The sequence below is a fragment of the Hyaloscypha bicolor genome, assembly GCF_002865645.1.
Source record: "Hyaloscypha bicolor E unplaced genomic scaffold K444scaffold_183, whole genome shotgun sequence".
NCBI lineage: Eukaryota > Fungi > Ascomycota > Leotiomycetes > Helotiales > Hyaloscyphaceae > Hyaloscypha > Hyaloscypha bicolor.
In genome coordinates, this window is record NW_020194685.1 from 1132968 (window position 1) to 1148273 (window position 15306).

General features: G+C 47.4%; 7 protein-coding genes across 7 annotated transcripts; 3 read left to right on the top strand and 4 right to left on the bottom strand.

Moving 5' to 3' along the window:
- Positions 1-216: 216 nt before the first annotated feature.
- On the bottom strand, positions 217-2072 carry K444DRAFT_575653 (uncharacterized protein). Its single transcript, XM_024877483.1, has 2 exons — positions 1940-2072; positions 217-1856 (listed from the first exon to the last, which is right to left on the bottom strand). Exon 2 carries the CDS (start codon positions 1597-1599, stop codon positions 406-408), a length of 1194 nt encoding a protein of 397 aa, XP_024727162.1. The 5' UTR covers positions 1600-1856; positions 1940-2072; the 3' UTR covers positions 217-405.
- A 16-nt stretch (positions 2073-2088) lies between these two features.
- On the top strand, positions 2089-2491 carry K444DRAFT_263524 (uncharacterized protein). Its single transcript, XM_024871426.1, has 2 exons — positions 2089-2158; positions 2223-2491. The coding sequence occupies exons 1-2, from the start codon at positions 2145-2147 to the stop codon at positions 2413-2415; spliced, it is 207 nt and encodes a 68-aa protein (XP_024727163.1). The 5' UTR covers positions 2089-2144; the 3' UTR covers positions 2416-2491.
- A 745-nt stretch (positions 2492-3236) lies between these two features.
- K444DRAFT_709894 (uncharacterized protein) lies at positions 3237-4536 on the bottom strand. The gene is made up of 4 exons (XM_024888211.1): positions 4357-4536; positions 4016-4275; positions 3938-3972; positions 3237-3907 (listed from the first exon to the last, which is right to left on the bottom strand). Exons 2-4 carry the CDS (start codon positions 4106-4108, stop codon positions 3562-3564), a joined length of 474 nt encoding a protein of 157 aa, XP_024727164.1. The 5' UTR covers positions 4109-4275; positions 4357-4536; the 3' UTR covers positions 3237-3561.
- Positions 4537-5100: 564 nt separating this feature from the next.
- K444DRAFT_621629 (putative eukaryotic translation initiation factor 3 subunit G) lies at positions 5101-6570 on the bottom strand. Its single transcript, XM_024881942.1, has 3 exons — positions 6366-6570; positions 5665-6298; positions 5101-5616 (listed from the first exon to the last, which is right to left on the bottom strand). Exons 1-3 carry the CDS (start codon positions 6380-6382, stop codon positions 5392-5394), a joined length of 876 nt encoding a protein of 291 aa, XP_024727165.1. The 5' UTR covers positions 6383-6570; the 3' UTR covers positions 5101-5391.
- Positions 6571-7204: 634 nt separating this feature from the next.
- On the top strand, positions 7205-7623 carry K444DRAFT_621630 (uncharacterized protein; the record flags this gene model as incomplete). Its single annotated transcript, XM_024881943.1, has 2 exons — positions 7205-7398; positions 7438-7623. Coding segments are annotated over 2 exons (258 nt in total), but the record flags the coding sequence as incomplete, so codon positions are not given.
- Positions 7624-9215: 1592 nt separating this feature from the next.
- On the bottom strand, positions 9216-11990 carry K444DRAFT_657314 (heat shock protein 70). The gene is made up of 4 exons (XM_024886149.1): positions 11849-11990; positions 11658-11790; positions 11528-11593; positions 9216-11477 (listed from the first exon to the last, which is right to left on the bottom strand). Exons 1-4 carry the CDS (start codon positions 11873-11875, stop codon positions 9661-9663), a joined length of 2043 nt encoding a protein of 680 aa, XP_024727167.1. The 5' UTR covers positions 11876-11990; the 3' UTR covers positions 9216-9660.
- A 148-nt stretch (positions 11991-12138) lies between these two features.
- K444DRAFT_621632 (uncharacterized protein) lies at positions 12139-15297 on the top strand. The gene is made up of 6 exons (XM_024881944.1): positions 12139-12365; positions 12421-12489; positions 12547-13126; positions 13213-13841; positions 14002-14718; positions 14762-15297. The coding sequence occupies exons 1-6, from the start codon at positions 12343-12345 to the stop codon at positions 14844-14846; spliced, it is 2103 nt and encodes a 700-aa protein (XP_024727168.1). The 5' UTR covers positions 12139-12342; the 3' UTR covers positions 14847-15297.
- Positions 15298-15306: the final 9 nt, after the last annotated feature.

Consider the following 15306-nt stretch of genomic DNA (forward strand, 5'->3'; position numbering starts at 1 on the left):
GTTATTGCACGAGCCGGTGTGTTTTTATGGCAATATGAGATGAGAGCCTGGACGTGGCGATGAGGTGATGACGATGAACTTGCATTATAGACTGGGCTGGCTTCGCATTCGATGCTGTTGTTGATGTTGATGACAAATTATTTTAAGGGAGCACCCGACTTGCTTCCTCTGTTATGGCTTAGACTTTGCATATATTAGACACTGAACGAAAAATGGATGAATTTTAGATTCCCACATTTAATGTGTCATGTCTCGTGGTGGCCAGAAAAGGCATCCCAAATTCTCCATCTTCCAAGTCAACGTGGACTATTTCAATTGGATCCCGTTGGAGAGTTCCTTCGATTTGGGATTGAAGCCGAACTATCTGATGATACTTAACGGAAAGAAGAAAAGAACGATTGAAAATTAATCTATGACATACTCCCGCAGTCTCTCCTCAAGTTCAGCATGGTCCAAGACCCAACGTTCCCCGCTCTCTACCGCCACTAGATCTCCTTGGATCCTAAGCTCTTTTAAATCCAGCTCAGTCCTTAGCCGACCAAAGAGTCCCCTGAAGCTGCCTTCTTTTAAATGCAACCCTCCATTCGAAGGTTGGTGTGGCGCTCTGACGCCTAGTCCACCAAGTTGCAAGATCTTCAAGCTCTCCTGCGCCGTGAGAAAATCCCCCAGCTCCATCTCCGTGCTGACGATCCCCTTTAATGTCAGTTCTACCAGACTCGAGAATCGATGGCCCGCTTCCCTGAACAAGGATAAGAGTGGTGAGATGTCGATTTTCTTCCTTCCCTCGAATGCAAAATCTAGACGCTGAAGTGACGCAGCAGCTCGGAGACAGTGAGATAGGTTTTGGAATGCCTGAGGAGAATGCAGGTTATTTGGCATGTCGCTGTAATCAATAGCCAACTTCAACGTCGTGAGAGATTGGAAGGCTGTTGAGAGAAGGGAGTTCACGATTGCCTTCTGGGCGAAGAATTCGAAGGGTAAGCGGTCGTGGGAGAGATTCTTGATGCGGATGGTCGAGACGTTCGAGGATATGGCTGTGAGAACATTGGTAAAGCGTTCTGTAGTCGCAACCCGAGGAAGGAGACGGCTCGAGGGGATTCGCCAGATATCCTTCAGGAGTTCGGGGTGCCTCTCCTCTTCGAAGGGACAGGTTGTAAGCGTTACTTCGATACTCCTTAGATTCGGTAGCCTGCCGAAGATTGTTGTGAGTGTATTTGTTTCACATGATGTTGGAAGGTAACGCTCCTTGTCTTCTTTGAGCTGAGCGTAAATGCCCCAAGCAGAGGTTTGCGCCTCCAGACGGGACTCCGGTTCTCGCATGTACTGCAAGAAGTAGGTGTTGTGACGAGCATGATATTCATTAAGTTCTCCGTGATTGAGAATTAGACTTCGAACCCTATGCTTGAAACTTGGATGTTGCGAGAGAGCCTGAAGTCGAGGGATATCGGGGCAGTGTGGTAGTGAAGTGAAGACCGACGAGATTAAATATTCCTCCCCAAGATCTGCCCAGGCTTTAGACGTGAGTCTTAGAGATTTGAGGGACGGAATGTCGGCGTGTCGAATAACGGCTCGACGAAGTTCAATGGGAAGATGCTCCATAAGTGAGAAAACTTGGAGTTTCTTGGGAAGGCGGTTATGAGAGTTTTCATAAATATCCTTCAAGCTCAGCCCTGTCCACCATTTCCAGATTTCGTGTTCAGCAGGCTCGGAGGCTGAAGCGCTGTCTAAGATCGAATTCGGACCGAGCACTTTTATACTCGATGGTTTTTCTCTTCGAATTCTTGGACGAGGTACCAAATGACGCTCAATAACCTCAATAGCGGTAGCATTCAGCTGTTCCTCAACCCGGCCGGAAACTGAGGGGTGATGAGCTTCTTCCCCCATTTTTGTAGTGAAGGCGTCGAAATGAGAGCAACTGCGAGGAGAATGACAGACTTACTAGAACTTTCTTTTACTTAAACACTTGTCTGCTTGTGGGTGAGGCTGAAAGCTGAAACGAGACATCTACTACGGGTGAAGAATGTAGGGCTGTCGTCGATAGCGGGGCTCCAAAGGGCGAAGGGCAAGGGGCGACCACTCGCCTCGGAGCTTTCCCAACGACCATCATTCTCGCCACTTCCTCCACAACAGCAAATCGACCCACAATGTCTCTCTTCCAGTAGGTTGTGCTCCAGAGCCATCTACCTCCGTGGCAGCTTCACAGTCCGCTAACATACCCCAAGAAGCTTCCGCAACCTCCCCCAAAAAACTCGCATCGGAGTCGGGCTAGCTTTTCTCGCATGGGGCGCAGTTGGCCTCTACATATCAGACACCGCGGAGAAGAAGCTAGGATTCGAACCTAGTCAGAAGGATAAAGATGCTTTGGAAGCTGTGGTCCCGAAGATTACGCTGGTGGAGCGAGATGGGGAGAGCTAAGAGCAGATGGAAGACATCAGACAAAATATCCGTTGGCTACAATGAGAAAACGCTGGATGGAATTGGGGTGATTGACGGCGAAGATTGAACCCTGATCCATCTCCTTTCACTGTTCTGGTTTATCGGAATGGGGTCGGCTCCTGGTGGGAAGTTTAAGAGTTTGGCTGAGGGCTTGATATCAGGAGATATGCCTGTCGGTCAATGACATTGATGGCCCACTCCATTGGGGCCTTGGCATTGGGCTCAAGGTATGGAAGTGGCTGGAGTTGTGCGGGATCTGGGGGACAAGGATGCTTGATACAACGCTTGGTCGGGTCCATTGTTACCTCGAAAAGGGGTGTTCAGTGCAGGACCAAGAAAGACACAGACGTTTCAAGCTTGCAGAAATGGATACGTCTATTTTGAAGCATTTCTACTGGGCAATGGTCAAGTACCAGATTTTGGAACAGTCTCGTCTCTTATTATTCCTTGAAAATAGTGCCTTTGTAACGTCTTATGTGCTGTTTGGAAAGCCGTTTTAATTGTGGCTTGCATGTGCCAAGACATTGGGGACCAGAAGTCACTTGCGCAGATATCGGGGTTTTCAACCAGGGTTCATATTTCCCGTAGACACGCGCATTTTGGAAGTCCAAAGTGGCTCACGATTCAGCTAAGAATATTACCATACAAATTTGCACTCCGTGTAGACACCAAGTGCGATCATACCGATCATGCTATAAGCAGAGCAAGATTCCCAAACGAGAATGCGACTTTCAAGTACCATAGCATGTAATCCACATATGGCTTCATTATCGCTCCTCCTTGGCAAATCCAACGGTCGAGGTTATACGAATCCAATCCTCATCGCTATCCCCTCTGCTACCGGCCCTGCTTACCATTGATGTTGCGCCTGATCTCCCAGCCCCAAGCGCTTTAAGATCAAACGTAAGCATCTCCTGGCCATAGTGATTGGTAGAAATAACGACAGTATGAGTTGAGCGCTGTTGTGTTCGCTGTCGAGAACCTTGGAATATATGAGAGCGCACAGTAGCCAATGGGCTGAAAATTTGGGGAAGATAGCTTGTGAAGAACGGCTTAGTCGCCAGGATCGAGGCACAAATCCGGTTTGGTTAGTTATTTTGCAAATAGGAAGAAAGGAGGAAAGGTCTACCATTCATGGTTAGAACACACCCTTCCAATGTATAATTCTACGGCACTTGTAATCCAGACTGAAAACGAATTCCATGTCTGATCATACTGCTTAATGGCCCTAGACATGAAATACGTCCGGATTACCCCAGCGATGCAAGACATAAAACCAAGGCTGAATAGAAGAATGACAATGATTACCTGTCTAGCTGGTAGTTGCAAAGTCCAAACGATTCGGATCGGGAGAAGGACAACAATCAAGTCAGTCAGAGTATTGGTGACTCCTATAACGAAAAGAGACCAAGTCTGGTTAATGTAATTGGAATCTGGAACCTTCGTAATTTTCCAATAGTCTTGCGGTGGTCTAGATTTGGGAGGATGAAGTCAGGTTAACAAGCACGGTAACGCAGGTACGAGCGCCCAGTATGACTCTCTCACCTGCACTAAAAGATCACCGTAAGGCTGAACACACTGCCCTTCTGGCACAAATGCTGATGGCTAGGCATGTGATTCTGCGCCAAAACAGGGTGGCACTTGATAGCATTCTCCGCACCAACACAAGCATGGATAGCCTCGAGAGCGTATGCAAGCCGCGGCAAAGACGACCTCCGTAGCCAATACCATTTTGAGACCGGTGACAACACGGCTAACGGGTATGTCATACACAGGGCGTACCTGAAGGAATTTAACGTCCGCAAGAACGCTTATGACTAATAAGGATGATGCCGGTATCTATCCAAACATAGAGTCAGTGAGATAAAAGTTCCAATGTTAGAAAGGGGGGACCACATGCTAGAGCAAGTAAAATAAAACATCATTGGCCCCAAAAGAGCTTCTCAGAGAGGTTCGAGTGAAGATTCGAAAGCCAATGAAAAATAGCAACAGTGCGGAGAGAACGATATTGAGGATAACACTAGCACTGCCCCTCGTTTTGGGGTTAACATAGTTTGGAGCTGGCCAAGAATGGATTACACCCAGAGGCGGTGGCTGCATGCTCGGTGTCATGTTGTGAGACTCTAATATAATCCTGAGGAACTGTAAACGAAGGTTGAAATAGTCGGAAGTTTAAAGGACAAGAAAGACGGCAATGATCAACTAATGAAAGAAAGTATAATGAGGGGGAACACCGAGAAAAGGGAACGAGTCCTGTTTGGTCTCTGGAGCGAGGTTGTGAGCCACTTGGGCTCTTGTTGCGCCAAAGGGCTGGAGAGACCCATCAAATCTACTCATGGAACTCTCCTGCAGAAGATCTGTACTCCGCAACTGTCCGTGCCGAGTCAATGCTGGTATGGAGGGTACTTTTCGAGATGCAAGGAATGCGGTCAACCACGTTGTGTGGTGGGAACTAGGCCAAAGGGTGCATGCATTTCAACGCCTCTCGGTCACCTGCTCCCATCAGCATTTTCAACAGTCACAATACTTGAGCCGAATCTAATGAGTTAGTCATTCTTATCTTCCTGCTCGAGCCTCTGCTAGATCTATCGTGCTCGTGGTGGCTTGCTTGTGGTCGAATAAAGTCTAATTGCCTCGAGTCCAGGTCCTACCTGCTGGGTCCGTCGACGTTTTTCCTCGCAATCAGCCGGCCGAAGGATAGGGGAGATCGGACGAACCCTAGCAACCTCTGAGCGCTCCTGCCCTCTCCATGACCCAGAGAAACCCCTTAAAGTGACTTTCAATGCTGAGGGGGCACACTCTTCAGTTGGGAAATTAGCTGCTTGTGAACAAAACATCCATTGTCAAGGCAACAGGTTGGAGCGGCGGGAAAGGAGGTCAGCGAAGTCTATTTCGTGACGGAGCAGCTTGCTCTTGTGGTTTTCGTACTACAATACATGCCCCGTTTGATGGTATCTACGCAGCTTTCTTGGCAAATTCAACTCTCAAGATCAGATGCTTAAAGCCATAACCATCCATCTTCTCGCACGCTTTGGCAGCATCTGTTCTTTCCTGAAAACTAATGAACGCAAAGCCCTTTGCAAGACCAGTTTCTCTGTCCTTGGCGAGAAAGACTCTGGTGACACGGCCGAACCGCTCAAACATATCTCGGAGCTCCTGTTCTTCTGCCATTTCGGAGACCTGTCATATGTTAGTATGTGTAGATGTAGAAGAAAGAACGGAATATACATTTGTAACACGAAGCGTAGACTCGTCGTTCCGCTCATACTTGCCACCACCCATTCTGTCTCCCCCACTTGCTGCAGCACCGTTTCGCATGTGTGGCGGAACATAGGAGCTTTTTCCTGATCCGAGGCCGCCGGGTCCCTCAACAACATCAGCAGGTCCAGCAGCCACATCTGCAGACCCCTCTTCTCCAACTGGAGCCATAGTATCCTTGAACGGACATCTCGCAGTGAAATGCTCGCCGTTACAAATACGACATTTGACTTTCTTGTCCTTGAGCTTGTCCTTCATGCTTCCGGCCTCAGTCTTCTCCTCCTTCGCATCCTTCCGCCAGTTCGTGCTCGGTCTGAATATGATGTTCTCTCCTACGCTCGTTGTATCTGATGCAGGGCCAGCTCCGTCCTTTGCTGAGAGACCAAACTTTGACCATTGCTTCCGCTCGGCAACGCGTGGATTGACAACTTCTTTGTGTGTGGTAAACCGAATTCGACGAGTCGTCTTAACCTTCTTCCCATCCTCGTTGAACCTATAACTGATGATTGTCTTAGTGCCATCTTTGTTTGTGGTGACGGTCTGGGGAGGGAGGGCGTCGTTGGCGGTATCATCGAGCTCTTCGTCGTCAGCCCAGTCTGGGCGACTGTCACGGTGTCAGACGGTGATCATAGCATAGAGTAAAACAGGGTGGAGGGGACGGAAGGTCTTACCTTGCGACTTTGGACATTTTTGAGGTTGATCTGGTGGGGCTCGCGGGGTGTCTTCAGCGGTGCCTTCTTGAGATGTTTTCTGATGTCTTTGATGTTTTCAGAAGAGTCCAGGATACCTTCTGCTCGATATCTGAGGTGTTTATCAGGTTCAGTCGTCCAAGGCGTGGTTGTGTTGTCAAGGGGCGAGCATGACTCTCGCGCTCACAAAATATAAATCGCATCGTGCGGTTGACGCCTTCCCAAACCCCGCTTAGCCCATCCCCGTCTAGTCTTGCCTTTCACGTGATACAGATCCAAGACCCGACATACTCAAACCAAGGATTTGAGAGTGTTCTGGCTTCGTTGATTGGGTCATAGTTTATGCATGCTCACATGCGGCATCACTTAATGAATCCTGCCTTTATTGGTGTCATTAAGCAGAAGATGTGCCTTTTTCTGTATCAAACGCCAAGGCATGCACCCCGACCGAGCGAGTCCGTCGTGGAGTAAATAGCCTAATCTGGTTCATCATTATGATCTATAATTTACAAATATATCTACTTCGAGGACCCAACTCCAATCCTCTCAGTGATCATTAGGTATGTGATGGTTTGACCTGCAAAGGCGGCCGGAGGAGCTTCGGCAGCCAATACAGCAGAACCTCGCTATAGCGATCCCCGATATAGCGATATCCTTAGTAATACGATACGGCCGTAGGGTCCTGCACTTTTTTAGCCTTAGGCTTACGATATCCTTGGCATTACGATTATCGTAAGGTTTTTCGGTCCCAACCCTTAATTTTTGGTGGTATATCGTTCTACTTTAGCCTGAAAATGGATTAATTTATTAATACTCCAGGGCCCTCCGGTACCTCTCAGGCTCTCGATCTCACCGAATCACAGCCCCTTGATCTTACCTCTGGTTCTCTAGCCCCTGAACAGCCCAAAAAAAAACGAAGAGGCATGACAGAAGCTGATCGCCGAGCGCTACAGAGGCACAAGCAATCCCATCCTAAAGCTACGTATACTAATCTTATTAAATGGTTCCAGGACGAGTTCCACTACAAAATTAACTAATCCACTATTTCCTTTAGCCTCAGTACTCAATTCGATTACCTTAATACTAATATACGAAAAGATATAAGCCTTACGGGTTAATGTTCGAGCCAATCTAATTAGCCTGATCTTGAATTAGTACTCTTTAAATAATAGCAGAAGATGCAGTAGCAAAAAGTAATAATTACGGGCGATATTCTCAAGCAAAAGACATACGAAATCTGGCACCTTCTTCCCTAATACTGCGAGTAACCAGAGCCTAAATAGTCTAATGGGTAGTTAACTAACTTTAAGAATCGCTTCTATATTAAGGAATATATTTACTATGGCAAAGGCGATACGGCAGATATTAAAAGCCCTGAAAATATTAAGCAAATACAGGAAAATTAAGACCTGGCAGCCACATATCTTCCTGAGAACGTCTTGAATATGGATAAGACTGGTTTATACTAGAAAATATTACTAAATCATATACTAGTAACTGAGGCTAGTAATAGGGGCAAAAGAAGCAAAGAGCGAATTACTCTTGCTCTCACAGTCAATACTACAGGTACTAATAAGTAGGAGCCTTGGTTAATTGGGAAAAGTAAGAACCCTCGATACTTTAAGCATATTAATTATTGACTTTTGGGTATATAATACCGGTATAATAATTCCAAGTAAATAACTGGTATTATCTATATAGAATATCTCTATTAGCTTAATCGCAAGTATTCTGCTCAAGGCCGGCATGTCCTTCTCTTTATAAATAACTTCTCAGGATATGAATATGGCATTAACCTCATTAGTAGAAAACGAGCTCTTTCTTACGTACGAGTGGAATGGCTACCTCCCAATATGATATCGCATTAGTAACTGGCAGATCAGGGCATTATTAATACCTTTAAGCTTTATTATTACAAGTAATAGGTTAGTTATATAATTAAGTAATTTGAGGTAAACAAGGACCCTAATAAAACAGTCACTTTGCTCCATGCGATTAACTAGATAGTATATGCTTGGAATAACCACGTTAAAGCTTCTATAATTACTAATTACTAGTACAAATCAAGTCTTATCGCAAAACCTCTTCTTGGTAGAGATCTCGATGCCCATGGCGAACTGGACGAGGAATGGGCTGCTTAACAAGCAAAAGACAAGGAAACCATTAAAGCCCTTTAATTGGCCATTCAGAGTACTACCTAATTTAACGATCCTCTTCCCATTAGCCAATTTATTACACCAATTGACGAGGCAATCGTGGAAGAAGAGAGTGTGACGCTGGAGGTAATTATAAATCGCTATGCTCGGGGAGGTTCAGGGGATACTTAGTCTGATATGGAGGGGGAGGAGCAGGAGGAAGAGATTAGGAAAGTGAAGCTAGCTAAAGTGATAGCTGCACTTGATTTGGTAAATCTTTATGAGAAGCAACAGGAGGATGGACAAAGTGAGGTTATACGTAAGCTTGACGCTTTGAAAGCTACGTTTATCCAAAGGAACGTGGGAAAAGCAAAGCAGGCTTATTTAGAGCTTTTAGGAGGTACTTTACAAGTAGTGAGGCGTTAGGATTGAGAGGTTCTTTATATATCTTCAGTTCTTCCTTATTTTTTATATGTGCACGTGATCCTTGATTTAATGATACCTCGGTATATCGTTAGAAAAAGGCGCTAAAATTGATATCGTTATATCGAGGTTCTGCTGTACTTCGAAGCAAAAAAATCCGAGCAAATCGGATTTAGCCTCAAAGAGTACTTCAAGATCTGAGATATTCTTTCGGAAGGCATAAGACTGAAACTCACTATGAATGTGCGCAATGCAACAAGAACTTTGGACGTCTCTTAGAATATGCAACACCCTCCACTGGTCCATCCGTCATTTCCTTCTACCCTCTCACAGGGTAATTGTCCACGTCCCGTGCCGCACCTCGCATAGCTGGGCATGGCGAGCAAGGAATCCAAGATGTACTGCTAGGATGTCATATGTTATGAGAGGGGATGTCATATTATTCGTCGTCTTATCCTAAGTTTTATACAGCCACAGTTATGCGCTTTTTCTGTGCAGCCATCCTCCACATAAGCTCCGAACGCTGTAAAAGAAGCGCAAAGCAATGCGAGCTCTCCAACGCCTTTTGCCCCCAAAGCTATGAGAAACAAGATGTAGGTAGGTATGACAACAGAGAAGAGTTGCCAGTGCAACATATGGTACAGGTGGGTACAGGAGAGGTCTATGCAAGCTGCCCAGAACACTAACAACACAACGAAATCGTCTTTCTATTTCATTTTTCATGACTTCTTCTCACCATCCTTGGCTTCACCTTCTGAAGTGTTCGCCTCTCCAGTGTTCCCAGGTTGAGCTTCCCCGGACTCCGTACGAGCCTTGTGCATCTTGTCGAACAGGTTCAAGCTGGCCATTTGGAGCTCATCGGTCTTTTCCTTGAGCTCAGCAGCCGTGGCTGTGCCCTCGCCAGATTGGCTCTTGCTGACAAATTCACGGAGAGTGGTGATCTTCTCGCGGATCTGGTCAGCCTCAGCCTTGTCGAGTCTGTCGGCAAACTCGTTCAGGGCCTTTTCGGTATCGTTCAAGACGCTGTCAGATCGGTTGGCAGCTTCGATAGCAGCCTTTCGCTCCTTATCTTGCTCTGCGTAACGCTCAGAGTCATCAACCATGTTTTGAATCTCTTGATCGGAGAGACCAGATCCTGAAGCAATGGTGATGGACTGATCCTTGTTCGTAGACTTGTCTTTGGCGTGGACATGGACGATTGCATCGGCATCAATGTCGAAAGTAACCTCGACTTGCGGTACACCTCGGTGCGCAGGTGGAATACCGGTTAGCTGGAAGTTTCCAAGCATCTTGTTGTCGCGAACAAGTTCACGCTCACCCTGGTAGACCTTGATTTCGACTGCGGTCTGGAAGTCGGCAGCGGTGGAGAAGACTTGAGACTTCTTGGTTGGGATGGTGGTGTTGCGGTTGATCAAGCGAGTGAAAACACCTCCGAGAGTTTCGATACCGAGAGAGAGGGGTGTGACATCCAAAAGGAGGACATCAGTAACGTTGCCAGCAAGAACGCCACCTTGAATAGCAGCTCCCATGGCAACAGCCTCATCCGGGTTGACAGACTTCGCTGGGTCACGACCGAAAATGCTTTTAACAGACTCCGCAACCTTTGGCATACGAGTCATCCCACCAACCAAGATAACCTCCTGGATATCTTTTGCCTGAAGGTTGGCATCCTTCAGGGCCTTACGAACTGGGTCTATGGTGCGGCTAATAAGAGGGTCAACAAGCTTCTCAAGTTGTGATCGAGAGAGCTTAGAGTTGATGTGCTTGGGTCCAGACGAGTCGGCAGTGATGAAGGGGAGGTTGATATCAGTCTGCATGGAAGATGACAGTTCAATCTTGGCCTTCTCGGCAGCCTCGCGGATCCGCTGGATAGCCATACGGTCGCTGGAGAGGTCGATACCAGAGTCCTTCTTGAACTGTTGGACCAAGTGGCGGACCAAATGGATATCAAAATCTTCACCACCCAAATGAGTATCACCGTTGGTGGACTTGACCTCGAAAACACCCTTTTGGATTTCAAGAACGGAGATATCGAAAGTTCCTCCACCCAAGTCATAGACTGCAATGATCTTGTCCTGGTCCTTGTCAAGGCCATAGGCCAGGGCAGCTGCAGTAGGCTCGTTGACTACTCGGAGAACATTGAGACCAGCGATTTGGCCGGCATCTTTTGTTGCTTGACGCTGGGAGTCGTTGAAGTAAGCAGGGACAGTGACGACGGCGTTTTGGACGGGCTTGGTGAGGTATGCCTCCGCTGTCTCCTTCATCTTTTGTAGAACAAATCCTCCAATTTGAGAAGGCGAGTATTTTTGGCCGCGTGCCTCAACCCAAGCGTCGCCGTTTGTGTGCTGCACAATCTTGTATGGAACCTCCTTGATGTCCCGTTGAACCTCAGCGTCAGTGAACTTGCGTCCAATCAGACGCTTTGTGGCGAACAGAGTATTCTCGGGGTTGACAACAGCTTGTCGCTTTGCAGAGACACCAACCAATCTCTCACCATCTTGTGCAAATGCGACCACCGACGGCGTTGTTCTAGCACCTATGGCAGTCAGCGCCAGGGAGTCGATAAGATGCATATGAATGCCTTACCTTCAGAGTTCTCAATTATCTTCGCAGCCGTGCCTTCCATGATAGCTACTGCAGAATTGGTGGTTCCTATGGAAGAAAGATGTGAGCATGCCATCAAAATTTTCATCCAGTGGAAAGGGGCAAAGCATACCCAAGTCAATACCAATGACTGGTCCCCGAACCTTCTTGTCGGCATCATCTGAGTACTTTCTAACAAACGATGGACCGAGAAGTGGGCGAAGAAGATTTGCTGATCGTGTGGCGGAAGATGTAGCTCTGGGGAGCTATTCAGAATCATCATCAGACAATGCACGCAGACCATCAAAGGATAAGGGGACTTACAGCTCTGGATAATCTTGAAGCCAACATATTTGTAGTCGCTACAAGGGAAGCAGGTATCTAGAAGACTGACGACGAGATGAAGAGGTGTTCGAAGAGAAGGGTGATGGTCAACGGTCTGCAGAAAAACAATGGTCGGGTCGGGGATCAAATGGCGAGGAAGAATTTCTTAGCGTCATTATTTTCTCGAAGTCAATGGAAAGAGCCGGGGCCCGTGAGAAACACGTGATTTGTTCTTGCATAAATGAGCCACTCCACCACTCAAGCCACATTTCACCTTACTGGAGCTCTCCACCTGGTTGACGTCGTGTCGCAGCACAGAACGTGTTGATAGAGAGGTGATCCCCCTTCACCAGAAAAATACACCAGAAATCACGGACTGCACAGCGTAACGACTTCCTCCCAATCTCTTCATATCAGTACCAGTATCCGATGGTTTCATTGTCAGATTATCAACGATCCTATTCATGACCGCTAGGCTGTGAGCGTACGACAGCATGGCTGTTAAAGAGGAAACCTTGTACGCTGTCTAACGTTACTCCACATTACCGAAGACTAACATGTTTCTCGGACAGACACCATGCCACTCATGACCTAATTCTACCGAAGCCTCGAAAGTACTACCGTGCTTCCATAGCTACTGAGTATGTTACGCCCGAAGGAAGGCAGCTGAACAATCATCTCTGATGTTACTTGTTTAGACATTGGCAACTTCGCTCTCTTGTGAGCTCGCCGGAGAAGAGCATAATATACTTCCCCAGCGGAAACAATGTCGTTGCTTTAAACACCAAAACTCGAGAGCGCGAGGTGATCGCGAAATTGTCCTTCTCCCCGAGATGCCTTACCGCATCGAAAGAGTGGTTATGCTGTGGAGGAGATAAGGGGGATTATACAGCCGTATGCCTAGACGATATTACATCGAGCGTAGAATCAACTCAAGAGGCGGACCCGGACGCTCGGCTGCCTCTCGATCTCGACGTACCCCGTCGGGCAATTTCCATTGAAGGGCCCTCCGACGCGCGCAGCTCTCGTGGACATCGCCCTGCCGTAGCTGATGCTATAAAGATTGGAAGGGAAATTGTCAACTGCATAACTCTTTGGTCTCCCAGTGAGGATGCATCTACTGCGGCCTACAAAATGCCAGTCGCTGTGGTCTCGAATAATGATTGCACGGTGTCTATTCTAAATGTCAGAACCTCGGAAACTCTGGAAAAGTTGATCATGCCCGATTTTGTCAACCGCTCGGTCCTGTCTCCGGACGGAAGATTGCTGGCCACCATCGTAGGTGTATTTCTTTTAGCATGGAATAATGTGTCAGCTCGCGAATATCCTCCTGGTTAGGAAGTGCTAACTCGGCGATAATTTAGTGCGATGACCCTTTCCTCTACATTCACGAACGAAAACAAAGGGGCGAATTCAAGAAAGAACGATTCGGAAAACCTGGGCCGGGCTACGATTGGTCATTAACTGGAAGGATACAATTAGAGGGACAATATCAGGGCGACAAGTCGGTCATGCGAGGAAGCTTCGCGGCCTGCTTCTCGAAATCCGGCAAATATCTCGCTGTTGCAACCCAATATGGTCTCATTTCTGTATTTGATGTTGAAAGCCTGCCAGAACCCATTAGTCCATTGGTTGTGTTCACCAGCTCGAGGCCCGGTGTTGAGAGTGGGGCTATAAGAGCGATGGAATTTTCACCTGGACCTTTCGATCTCCTCGCATGGACGGAGGCCAGCGGCAGAGTGGGAGTTGCTGATGTTCGAACGTTGTTTTTGTCCCGTCAACGGCTTGACATTGACTCTCATGCTAGTGGAGTAGAGAGAGTCATCGTATCAGACAGAGCAGGCGAACCCATGATAGACCCAAGGCTCCGTACCTTTCGAACGGATTCCCCAAGCACTCCTGATTACTTGGGTCTCGATCTCGAACGGAGACAGTTACGGCATTTGACTCGGGAGATGTTAGATAGGCACCAGGCCCCATTAACAGCAGAAGAGTAAGTGATTTGGACTCTCTCACGCAAAATCGGCGACATTCCACTGTTTTCTTTAACTAAAACCAGGGTGAACTTGTTCCCCTATGTTGTTTTGTTCGGACCCTTTTATTTTCACATCTTTCCATGACTAATTATCGCTAATTACTCCGATATGGATCAGACTTGAGGTGCTCCAAGCCCATAGAATTGCTAGGCGACAAAGAGATGCTGCGAATGCTGCACGGGAAGCTCGTGAAGCACTTGCTGAGGCATCCGCTACATTAAGATTGGAATCACGGGCTGACGATCAGCGATCAACGACCGCATCAACAAGCACCGCAAATCCTGAGCCAAGTGGAAGCAATGAGCGCCGAATCTCGACAGCTGGTCTCCCAGCCGCTCTACGAGAGTTTGTGAATCCAACAGACCGCACCGCGGCTTCAATTCGAACATTTATCAACGAGCGGAACCGTGAGAGCGAAAGGCGAAACCGTAGTTCGATGATCCTAGCTGCTGCTGAAAATGCGACTGAGCAAGAGACGATAGGCCCGAGCAATTCCAGAAGTAACAACGAAACACCATCGGCCCTTGAACGTCTTGGGATCACACTGCCTCGCCTACCGGACATTGTCACAGACTTTCCTAGTAATCCGTGGGCAGAGATAGATGCTCTCTATCGCTCGCGATATACGGACCCCCCTCTTGATAGGACAACTCGTCTTCGGATTGAGATCGAGGAAGAGGATCGCCGAGACTTTGTTCATCGGTTGAGACAGCCCTGGCGCCCATTAGATGATCATAGTGAGCCTGCAGATCGACAAGAGAATGATTTGAGAGATGCGCTGGGCCACCCCGACGAAACAATGGGCTGTTGTTGGAGTGAAGATGGTCGGATTTTGTAAGTACACCACTATACTCTGTATCTCAACTAACAAAGATAGGTATATTGGCGCAAAGGATGGTATTCACGAATTTCATGTCAATTTGGCAGGAAGGAAAATATTTCCCAGCCTTGTATTACGATGATATGCCTGAGGGGGCGTTTTGGATCTTACGGCATAATGGTGTAAGATAATTGCATCTTGGATATTTCAGCAAGAATCCATTGATTTCTCCCAAAACGATAGCTACATTGAACCTTCCCGTCATGGGTGAGTTGGCAATCGACTATTTGATCTTGTATTGAGGTCGGCGTTGTAACAGAGAAGGCATTGACCAGCCCATAAAAAAAGGCGAGAAATAGTGAGCCCCTTCAGTGCTCGTCAGTTGGTGTTGTATGAATCGGTATTGCTTGTCCAATAGTCTGTATCATTTCTAGGCAACTAGTGACTCACGGTCCTCAAGTCAGGGGTAGTAGTCAGCTGATGCCTAGAATAGGGTCCCGCCTACCGGTACCTGACCCGTGCCGTACGTGCGCAAAGCATCGCAACATTGATATAAACTAGAACCTCCACATAAGAATTAGAAGTAAATATTTCTAAGTCCG